General features: G+C 38.2%; 1 protein-coding gene across 1 annotated transcript in view; it reads right to left on the bottom strand.

The window, feature by feature from the left end:
• TLK1 (tousled like kinase 1) overlaps positions 1-11,763 on the bottom strand; it is a 47,510-nt gene that overhangs the window by 23,476 nt on the left and 12,271 nt on the right. The window contains 6 exon segments of the mRNA XM_042465393.1: positions 196-384; positions 3,067-3,203; positions 5,202-5,312; positions 5,669-5,761; positions 8,920-9,009; positions 11,146-11,232. Coding sequence (XP_042321327.1) covers positions 196-384; positions 3,067-3,203; positions 5,202-5,312; positions 5,669-5,761; positions 8,920-9,009; positions 11,146-11,232 — 707 coding nt within the window.

Genomic DNA, 11,763 nt, shown 5'->3' with positions numbered 1-11,763 from the left:
TTATCATTTATAAATGCTAATTGATGTGGCATCCAGTACCATTTCCCAATCATTTTCATTTGTTGTTCTTTTACATTTGTATTTTTTATTAACAATTTCTTGTAGCCAAATTTTAATTTTGTCTGTATCAATCAATGACAGGAACCTTATCCTGCCCTTAATACATAAGTAGCAAACAAATATTTCTGAACTTACAATTGTGGTAAATTGGGTCTAACAAATGGATCATTTTCGGCTCCATTGACAGCTTTGTTTTTCCTCTGTTTAGGTTCTGAATTGGCAGAGGGTGCCTGAGAATTATTTGTAGATGGGGGTTTTCGCTTTGCAAGAAGTTTCCTTTGCCTCTCAATATCTTCTCTTTGTTGATTCACCCACTCCTGTTGCCTGCAAACCCGAAAACAATGTTTTAAAATGATTTCAGGGTCTGCACTCTTTTTTCAAAAAACAAAACAAAAAACCTTTCCTACCTGTGGATTCAAACCAGCCTTCTGTGGAAGCACACAAGTGACATAAAACTTTTTTGTCTTCTGCTACTTCACACCAGATCTATGCCCTATTATATGAGACCATTACTCTGTTTCAATCCCTCTCTCCCACTGAAGCATATTTTAATTTAAGAAAGGAAGGAATAACAGTATGCATCAATGGGAATTTGGTAAGTTAACACTTCCGTAAAATCTATTGATTCACTGGTGTATTAAGACTTAAAAAAATGAATTTGAGCTTATGCTGCTAAGAAGTTAGGATTCACTGATGTTTCTTCTAGTACTGATTTTTAAATCTCTGTCAGCAGATAAGTTTTAAAGGCAAAACTTCTTTCAAACTAAAATTAATGGAAGAATAATTAAAGTTGTAAAATATCATTGCTTTAATTGTTCTCCATGCTATCAATTTTTATCAAACTGAAACTGTATCAAATGTAACTCATTCAAAAAATAGATTCATTTGGTATTAACTTCATCCTCTATGTCAGATTAACAAAATGCTTTCTCAAATATACTCACAGCAATGGATGCCCATACTAAATAATGACAATTTCTTTTCTTACCAAATCATTCTTTATTATATACCTACGTGGAACACTAGAATCTTGGAAATTCAGTAAGATTAACAAGAGACAAACCTGGCACCTCCAAGAATATTTTTTTCACAATTTGATGTATTTGACAGGAAATTATACTAGGTTCTATTTAAGAGCAACAAGATACAACATGAATTTGAGGGATGGGCATATTCAATATTTATGAAAATAGAGGTACACATACTGTCCTTTAATACATAACAAGCATGGTCACAGGAAGGCTGTATTACCAGCTTTAGGGAGAAAACTGAAACATACAGATACAGGATTGTATCTTCCTTATCTGAAATGCTTGGGACTAGATGTGTTTTGGATTTTTGACTTTTTTTGGAATTTTGGAATACCTGCATTTTCATATATGTACATAATGAAATATCCTGGAGAGGGGACCCAAGTCTAAAGACAAAATAAATTTACCGTATATACTCTACTATAAGTCAACCTCACATATAATTCGAGGGCAGGTTTGGGGGCCAAAATTATGGATTGTGCCATGACCCGTGGATAAGTTGAAGGTAAAACTTGGCTTCTTCAGTGTGTATATGTGTGTGTGCAGCAAGAGGGACTCTAACTGAGGCTTTTTGCTTCAGCGTTCCAGCTTTCATTTCATCAGGCAGGAGAGGGACAATGCTCTCCCCACCGTATGGGGAAATCTGAAAGAGCTGCTATCACATTACCATACTGACCGATAAATAAGTTGACCTGGGAGGGTTTATCATTTAGCATTCTAGCAATTTTATCTCCATCTTTCACTTTTCTTATAGTTTCCATTCTGATTACTTCTTTGCTTTTTAAAAAAAATATGTTGTGGGTAGTTAGTAAGGCAGGCTAATTTGGTTCCTTCTTTTCGCTCTGCTTTTACTATTCATGTTCGCTCCGTAAATAATTATGGCAGTTGACCTTGCCTGTTGTAGATAGCTACAACAGGACTGAATAGAGTAGAATCCCATTCTTTCCCACCTCAAGCTTTATTGTACTGTATTGTGTTGATACAACCCCAACACCACAAGTTGGTGTTTTTCCATTCTTCCTTCCCCATCCTTTCATTGCCAGTGCTAAGAAGCTTCCAGCTATCAGAAGGTAAGAAGAAAAGGCAGCTATAAAGAGATTTTGTAGAAAAGAGCTCCATTATTTGAAGCTTTGTTAACTGAGGTACCGTATATACCTGTCTGTAAATAGAAAAGTTTATATTACAAAACTGACCCCCCAAAAATGGGTTGACTTATACACAAATCAATACAGTAACAAGATGGTGGGAAGAGGGAACGTTCACTCCCCAAGCCTCTTCCCAGCTTGGCTGCCTCTAAAAGGGGTGGCAGTTTGAACACTGGACTATGACTCTGGAGGCCAAGGTTCAAATCCTGGGTCAGACATGTAAACCCACTGACAACCCAGGGCAAGTCACACTCTTTCAGTTTCAGAGGATGGCAATGGTAACCCCACTCTAAAGAAACATGTCAAGAAAACCCCATGACAGGTTTGCCTTAGGGTTGTTGTAAGCTGTAAATGACTTGAAGGCACACAACAACAGACTTCATCCCCGTCACTTGTGCGCGCGTGCACATGCACGCACACACACTTTATGCTAAAAGAAGCCTCTAATAAAGTGAACTAACTTCTTGTTTCCTTATTGTCATCTATGATTGCAAATCATTCTGATGCACAAGTACCTCATTTATTACAAATATCCAACTCAAAGATCATGGGCCAATTTGAAATTCAGTAGTCTAAGTTTACAATTTTCTATGTACATAGTACTCATACAGTAAATTTTGATTTGTTTTTTAGGTTCATTGGAAATCAAAGTGAGATATTTGCTCATTTCCAAAGGTACCAGAAGCAGGGAATTCAATATTCTGAAAATTAAAACAGAATATGATGTAATGCATGTAAAAATAGATCTCAGAGTATGGTAACTAATACAAAACATCCACTCAAGGGAACTGGTCATTAGTAAACAATTTAAAAATACAACATGGACTAACTTCACAAGATTCTGAAATGCAAAACCATCTGTCCACTGTTCAGTAAATGAAGCACCATGTCGAACAGTTGTAAAATGCCCAAGGCGTAATCTGTCTTGCATACTCTTTTCTCTGCTTGCCAGCTTCTCTTGCGTGCTCTAAGAAAACCAAAATATAACCAGTTACTTTTAGAGCCTTTCCCAGCAATGGGTATTGCATCCAATAATAAGTGCAACATATTTACTAATTCATTGTGTTGAATCAACATAGTGTCCCTCAAGGCTTCTATTTTGCAAAGACACTGCATTTTCTCATAACTGGAAACAGAATTTCCAAGTTGGCTGTTATGGCTGCCTCCACAATCTCAAAACAAGAGACTAGTATCTTGCCTAAAATCTGAGAACAGGGCAAAGGAGGTCATATAAGCCTAAAACAGAAAAAAAGTACTCCTTATTTTATTCAATTTATATCTCACCTTTCTCCCTACACAGGAGCCACAGTAGATTATGCATAGCTTTCTGCTGAAACAGAGCACCCAGTTCACAGAAGGCAAGCCATTGTTTCCCACTCAGCTACAGGTTTCCCTTGTACTAGTTTAAATGTTGGTAGCAAGACCAACTGCTGAATCAATTTATGTGTTTCAGTACTATACAATCAAGGTCATTCTAAAGCCTCTTATTTTAAATTATGCACTAGTGGCCATGCTAGCTGGGGAATTGTGGGAGCTGCAGTCCAAAACTGTAACAATACCATTCTAGCACAGAAGATTCTTGCCAGACACTTCATTCCAGGGAGAAGATATAGGAAGAGGACAAATTCAGAGAAGTATCAGTTGAGGTTTGGTTCCAGGACCCACTGTGGATACCAAAACCATGGATTCTCAAGTCCCATTACATAGTAATGGCATAGTGAAATGGTGAACCCTTATATAAAATGGCAAAATCAATGTTTGCTATTGGAATTTGTATTATTTTTGAGTATTTCCAAGCCATGAATTGTTGAGTCTGTGGATAACAAAATCCATGAATACAGAGTGACTATGTAATACATTCACTCTGTCTGAATGTGGGAATGCGCCACTGCAAAACAATTTTAGCATGACTGTAGTCAAAGCTCCTCCCTCCAGAATCTCGTATCCACCTTGCCATCTACTGTGGATCGTTACTGGAATGGTACAAATTACATTTTGTTTAGGCTGACCATATATACCATTTTAAATGGGACAGTACGGTTTATTTTTCATATTTCCAGACCATGCCGTCATTTTAATATAAATTTTGACCCATTTTCAAGAAAAATGCTCTGTTCTGTTGCAAAAAATAGTTTGAAAATCCCTATTTAAAATTGTGGCTGTCAAAAAAAGTGTCATGGAGTATGAGAGGTTTTATGCTAAGGTGTTGAATGACTGAAATTTGCTGCATAAGATTACTTCACTGGAGAAATGTTCATTAAAGGATAATTTCCTTTAATTTCCATATTCATGGTACGATCATGGTGAAATACAGTTCCTCTCAATGTCTATAGATTTTTGTATCAGTTCTGTTACTGAGGAATATTTGTTAGCTCAATATGTTCATGTAATAAAACTTTTGTTATCTATTATCTTACTATTTCTTGAATATGGACTATTACATAACCTCACCCCATTTTTGCCATCCCAATGTTCCATTTTGGTCTCAAGAAAATATGGACACAGAACAGACCGCCCAAAAAGGGCGGCCTGGCAGCGCCTGGATTTCCGGCGGAGGGAAGCCTCAGCTGCCAAATGGTGAGGCTTGCCAGCGGAAAAAGAACCCTCCAAAAGCGGGTTCTTTTTGCGTCGCACTTGCGATGCCCAAATGCGCAAATGGCGCACTGATTATGTCACAAGCAGGATGCAATGTGCAGACGCTATGCGTCCGTCACGTCGTAATGGCGGCACCCATGTAGACAGGGCGCTGCCATTTTGATGCCGCCAGTATGTACTAGGGTTAGGGAGCATCTGCATGGTGCGCACTCCCTAACCCTAGTACCACTGCCACCACACCATTTTGCCCGTCTGTAATGGGCCATGGTCAGCCTAATTTTGTACCATTGTTACTGAACCTAAGATATAGTATCAAGATGATTGAATGTTCTTTCTTTTGGGGCTTACACACTTTTTTTAGTCAACTTACTTTTTCAATTAAAAGCTTCTTGCTCATTGAAATGCATTTGTTTAATCTTTCTTTGTATTTTTCAAGTAACTTTTGTTGTTCATCTATTTGACGTCGTAGATCACAATTAGCCTAAGAATTAAAGGAAATTATATTTATCATGGATGTGGTTTCAAATTGTATGCAAAGACAACCAAAACTGAAATCTCTCTTCTTCTCTTGAACTCTCAGAAGAAGAAGAAGAAGAAAGAATTTCTAATACAAGTAAAAAAGCTGGCTCTCATGAAATGGAAGTGAGAGAATTTGAAGGATATTATATTAGAAAAATTGCAAACATATATTACATTGCATTTTGTGTTTGTCTGGTACCATAATACAAATACAATTAACTCATTTTTTTTCATTCTAGAACAGTATTTATTTTCTTCTTCTCTAATTTAATACCAGTAACCCAGTATTTCTCTTAATCATACCATTATCACACTTACCCTGAGCAAATCATCTATACGACCTTCTTTCTTTTCCAAGTCTTGATTTTTATTACTTTCAAGTGCAGTTAACTTCAACATTGTGAGATCAGTCTACATAAAAAGAGGAGAGAAGAGGGGTCACATTCATGCAAACATTCAGAAGATTCAACATAGATTCCATCACAATTCAGCCTTCTAATTTGCCACTGGCCTGTTTGGCTCAGGCAGAACAAGATATCCTTCAGATGAGCACACAAATGCCAAATCTATACATGTTCCATTTCTAAAAGACAACACAGGCAAGTAAGCAGGATTCCATTTTAATCAGAGAGCACTAAACTGTCTGCATGCAGAGCTCATAAGAATTAAAACTGGCCATTGCATTGTGAAGTTTTGCACATGGCTGTCCTAGTCTCTTGCCTAAGAATTATAAGTCCTGCAAGAAGCGTGACCTCCCATGTCCAAACACAGAGACAGAATGGCAACGGGAAAGGAAATATAATCAACCACTTGACCTATTTCAGTAATTAGTTGCAAAGCCAACTTAATGGTGTGGTTGAATCTAAGTATGATAATTGAAAAACAAGCTAATGACCTATTATTGATTTTTGTTGGCCACAGAAATGTGGAGGCCCATGAAAAAACATGAAGCCCTTTTCCACCAAATAAAATGGAAAATGAATAGATTATGGGATATTTTCTTTTAGAATGATGAATAAAACATTTATAAGGTGTTAATATGCTCCCCCCCCCCCATATTATTTCTAAAAACCATGTAAAAGGTAAACTTCCACGTGATTGTCTCCCAATTCCTAGTCTTGGCCTGTTACAGACTGCCAAAATAAAGCTGCTTCGAGTCTCTTTGGAGGTATGCTATTTAAATGATGCATGGGTCCTAAGAGTCCGGAGGTCGCGCCAAAGCCACACTCCATTCCTAAGCACTGGAGGGCAGCTTTGGTGCAGCTTCCGGATTCTTAGGATGCATGCATCATTTAAACAGCATACCTCCAAAGAGACCCGAAGCAGCTTTATTTTGGCAGTCTGTAACAGGCCCTTGAATTCCTTTTTCCAGCTCTTTTTATGGGACTGGGTGCTTTATGTCTGTTGGGCACCATAGAGGACTTGGGGATGGAACAGACAGGCAGGAAAAAGTGGCTTGAACCTGCTTTTTCCAAAAATGTTTTGAAACCCTGCTAATTGCACAGGTTGCTCCCAAGGCAGACCAAGTGTGCACGGCCTGATCACACAATCCGATGTGAGGCCCCCGTTGGGTAATTATTTTTGGTCACCTCCCCCACCATCCATGCACAACACTGCACAAACAGTACCGGCAACTGCCTGCTGCCTAGATGCCATCCCATTGGATGGCCATCCCTGCGATCCTCAGTCACGCCTGCAATCCTCTCCCAATACAGGGCATTGGACATCGGTGTGCCCAGTAAAACACTGGCAACGCACATTCATGCCCTCCCACATTCCCCCTTCACTCCCACCCCCTCTTGGACTGTTTGGTTTCTGTATGTTATAACTGCATCCATTACTGCTTGTGTACACTGGCTCTATCTTTTTAAAATGTGCAACTGCGTCACGGTGTTTATATGCAGCTTTAAGGTTAGGGTTAGGATAGATTGCTCCTTTAGAACCACTCTGGCATTGGGGTGTTTATATGTAGGGTTGAAAGTGAACATTTTATGGGCTAAATCAGAATACAGTCAGCCCTTCTTATACATGGATTTCTTATACACAGATTCAAGCACCCATGGTTTGAAAATGTTCAAAAAAGGTATAAATTTCAAATACCAAACCTTGATTTTCCATTTTTTATAAGGAACACCATTTTGCTATGTCATTATATTTAATGGGACTTAAGCATCCACATATTTTGTTATCCACGGAGGATCTTGGAACCAAATCCCAGCATATAACAAGGATCCACTGTATTCTGGGTTCTTTTTACTCCATTTTTTAGCCTCAGAGCGCAGTTTCAATCCAGTTTTTGCCCACTTTGGAGGTATGCATCATCTAAATGCCCTGCCTTCAAAGCGGTTTGAAACCTTTTTATTTACCCCATGTGTTTCACCCCTTGGGGAGACAAAATAATTATCTTTGTTATATGATGTGGTGCTGAAAAGTTTTCAGCCCAATCCACAAAATCTGAGCATAGTTTTGTCACTCATCTTGAAAGAGTGTTCTTTTGTATTGTAAACTGTTATTTTAGGATCAGAGCTCTAATGTCTGTATTTTTTCAGATCACTGATAGAACAGTGTCAATAAAAAGTGTGGCATTTTCAAGTGTTGAACTCCAGGTCATCACTAAGTTCCTGTCTCTGCAGAAAAAAATGCCAAAGGAAATATGAGTGTATAATAATAATAATTTGTTTTATTTATATACTGCTATTCCAAAGATCATAGCGGTGAACAGCAAGTAAGCTAATTAGCCCCCAACAGTCTGGGTACTCATTTTAGCGAACTGTGGCCAAGACCTTTTGTGCTGACCTTTGAGTCTTGAATTTCTTCTGCCGTGGAGAACCCAAGTGATGCTACTACAAGTACTGCTCTTTGGTTTCTGGATCATAGAGATGTAACCATCAGCAGCAGTGATGAGGCATTCCAAAACAATATCATGAGATGATATTCTTCACAGTTGAGTATGGTGGGCAGTGCACTTGTCACTCAATGTTTGCATCACCACCGTTATGGATGTAAAGATAAGCTTGAAAATGTCAAGAATTGTCTGGTGATCTTTAAAAGTGTAAAAGATTGCTGAATAATATTTAAAGAAAATATGCAAACTTGCTGAACCTCTTTGTTAGAAGATCATGCTTTGGTTTATGTGCAGGTCCCAGGTTTAATCCCTGACTTAAACCCAAAGCATCTTTTCTGAGGATATTGTCACAATATTTGTTTTTTCAAAGGTCTCCTGGGGATTCACATGGTGTAATGTTGGAAGCAGCTGTTTACCTTCCCACCAAAGTGGTACCTATTTATCTACTTGCATTTGCATGCTTTCAAACTGCTAGGTTGGCAGAAGCTGAGACTAGTGATAGGAGCTTACCCCATCACACGGCACCTGGGCCTTGAACTGCCAACCTGCTGATCTTGCAATCAACAGAGTCAGTATCTTAATAACTTGAACCACCGTGTCTCAGTGTAAAATTTTAATTTTACTTTAAGTATATTTTGGAAGGAATCAGTGGGCTGGCACAGGAGTAAGGAAACTGAATGCTGTGATTAGCATTAAAGACAGAATTACAATTCAGAAGGCTTACCTGAGTAACTTTAAATGACAACTGCTTTGGTTGTGCAACAGGGTGGTCCCCAAAAGACAATGCAGTAGGAGAAGGGCTATTCTGCCGAACCTAGAGGTGTACAAATTTGTGTAAAATGTATATTCCATTTAAAAAAGGCAAATTTATAAAACTACAGTGGGCCTTTCCCATCTGTGTGGGTTCACTTCTGTGCCACCTGTGGATGGGAGTTCAAGCCCATATTAGTTAATGGGTGGCAACATGCATGTGTAAACACACTATCACTGATTAGTATGGGGTGGGGTGATCTGTGGCAGCTCCAATCTGTACTTAGATCAAAACTTAGTCTTTTCTGTTCACCTGACAAGTTTAGAAATCAGTTCAGCCATGAATGAAAGAAGCCACACCTGTCCTGTACTAAATGTGAGAAGAACATGGAATAGGAAAAATACAAAAACGGTTTACTGTTCAACCTAGGAGGACAGACAATCCCCCTCAAGGTATAGGAATGTATCTGTACAGAATGAAGTCACTCTTTGCTTAATTCCTTCTGCTCTTTGTCAGAAGTGGCTCTGAATTTTTGATAAATAAGAACAAATCTGTTTCTAATTTATCTTCAGCCAGACTCTTAATTCCTTATTGTCTCTAAAGGGACATAATTGGTCTCTGAGAGAATGCAAAAAATCAAGGGACATTTGTACCTTATTCTTCACTTTTTTAACATGGGAAATAATCAACTCTTTAAATATATTATTTTTCATAAACCTAAGAATTCCATCCATGCAATTAAGGTGCCACCAATTACTGGAATATTTTCCCCACTGTATTATCATCAAACCCAGTGGAATTGGACATTTGTCTATAAGCTTCCATCATCAGGGAGGTAAGGCAATGGAAAGAACCACTGGTAGTATTTGCCACAGCTTCAACATAGTTTTAGTAAAAAGCATTCTATCAGAGATGACAGGTGCATAACTAATGAAAATTAATAGTGCTTCTTAAAAATAGTTGCCCAGGTTAAGTGTTTTCAGTAAATAACAAAGGTCCAAAACACACTGCAAAAATAATCCAGTTTCATACTGCTTTAACTGCCCTGGCTCAGTCCTAGGAAATTATAGGAACAGTAGTTCTGAGACATTTAGCCTTCTCTTTCAGAGAACTCTGGTGCCACAATAAACTACAATTCCCAGGATTCCCTAGCACTGAACCAGGACAGTTAAAGCTGTCCCAAACTGAATTATTTCTGCAGTGTGTTTTGGACCAAAGTGTCAACTAAAGCAGTACCTCTTAAGCTGCCTAATGTGAGGGAATGGCAGGTGTTTTTCCCCCCAGTGGACCAGGGACTGGTACAACATTTGTGTGATTGACTACAGCTGTTTCTTTCTTTCCTGGAAACTTGCTGCAGACCACCAACCAATAGGTGTCAGAAATTTCACTCCCCCACTTCCCATATACATATTGCAGGTAAAAAGGAAGATTCCACTCACTGAGATTCAGAAACAAGATTTTAATCTTTCTAGAATTTCTCTTACCAGGTGTAACATGATACATACAATCTGTTTTACCAAAGTTGAATGGTATCTTCACCTTTTCACAATCTATATGACTGAAAAACAGTTGCCTACTTCTCCCCACACCCTACGCATACTTCAACACCTGTCCCTGAATTTTCATCTTTTAATTTTAAAAGGAAAGCTCTTCTTTATGAAAATCAATGGGAAAGGTTAAGGCAATATTCCACCTAATTTCTCAGTAAGAACTTATTCCCACAATCCAGGCTGTGGTCAATGAGAGCATGGAGTAACAGGATATGTTTAATTTTGTTAAGGCTGTTCCTTATATTCTATTATTTATATTTAGCATAATGGTTTTTTTGAACTGCAAAGGAGTAGCCATTCTAATGTATTGCAACAAAAAACCCAAACCCAAACTCAAGAACCTCGCAGCACCTTAAAGGCTTACTTGAAGGAAAAAAACACAAACTTTTGCATGATTTCTGCCTATGGAACTCTACACAGAAGAAATGTAACATATCTATCACCTAGGCCTACAAACACCTGAAACTAAAGATACCACCAAACCAAGCACATTCCATGTAGTTTGGCAGACAGAAGCAGAATAATAACAGAACCTGTTACTAGCTGCTAAGACAACACAGTCAAACAAGGCATTGTTTCTGTTAAGCTTGTTTAAAACAGCTTGAGCATTTTATACTAGCTAGTTATAATTTCTGGTGATGAAACTTACAGAAGAAGGAGCGGAATGTGAGTTTTGAGGCGAACGAATTGCAGGAGGCATTCCTCTTACAGGGCTAGACCCATTTCCACCTTGGTACTGGGGGGAAATGACACGACAAAGAAAAATATGTTTATTGAATACAGTAAAGAATATTATGAATTAGCAAATCTTCCATTATGTAATAAAATGCAATACATTTTAGATAAAGTTTTAAGGAAAAAATAAAAAGGAAAAAAGTAATGACTGTTGAGCTGCAAGCTATGGCTTACATACTAAATATTTTCTCATTATCAGATTAGGTCCAAAACAGTATGAGACTGCTTTCACTGCCTGGCTCACTGCTAGGGAATCCTGGCAATTGTAGTTTACTGTGGCACCAGAGCTCTCTAACAGAAAAAGCTACATGTCTCACAAAATTACAGTTCCTAGAATTCCTGAGCATTGAGCCAGGGCAGTTAAAGTGGTCTCAAACTGAATTATTTTTGCAGTGTGCCTTGGACCAATGTTGAAAAGCTGTCAGTAAGGATTAAGAAAACCATGAACTGAACACATTTGGTTATTATTTTGCTATTTAATTTCACTTTTGTTTGATTCTGCATTTTGTGAAATTCTCCATAAACAAAAGAA

Source organism: Sceloporus undulatus, chromosome 1 (assembly GCF_019175285.1).
Source record: "Sceloporus undulatus isolate JIND9_A2432 ecotype Alabama chromosome 1, SceUnd_v1.1, whole genome shotgun sequence".
NCBI lineage: Eukaryota > Metazoa > Chordata > Lepidosauria > Squamata > Phrynosomatidae > Sceloporus > Sceloporus undulatus.
The sequence above is the reverse complement of the archived record's forward strand: the minus strand, read 5'-3'. Positions and strand labels throughout refer to the sequence as shown.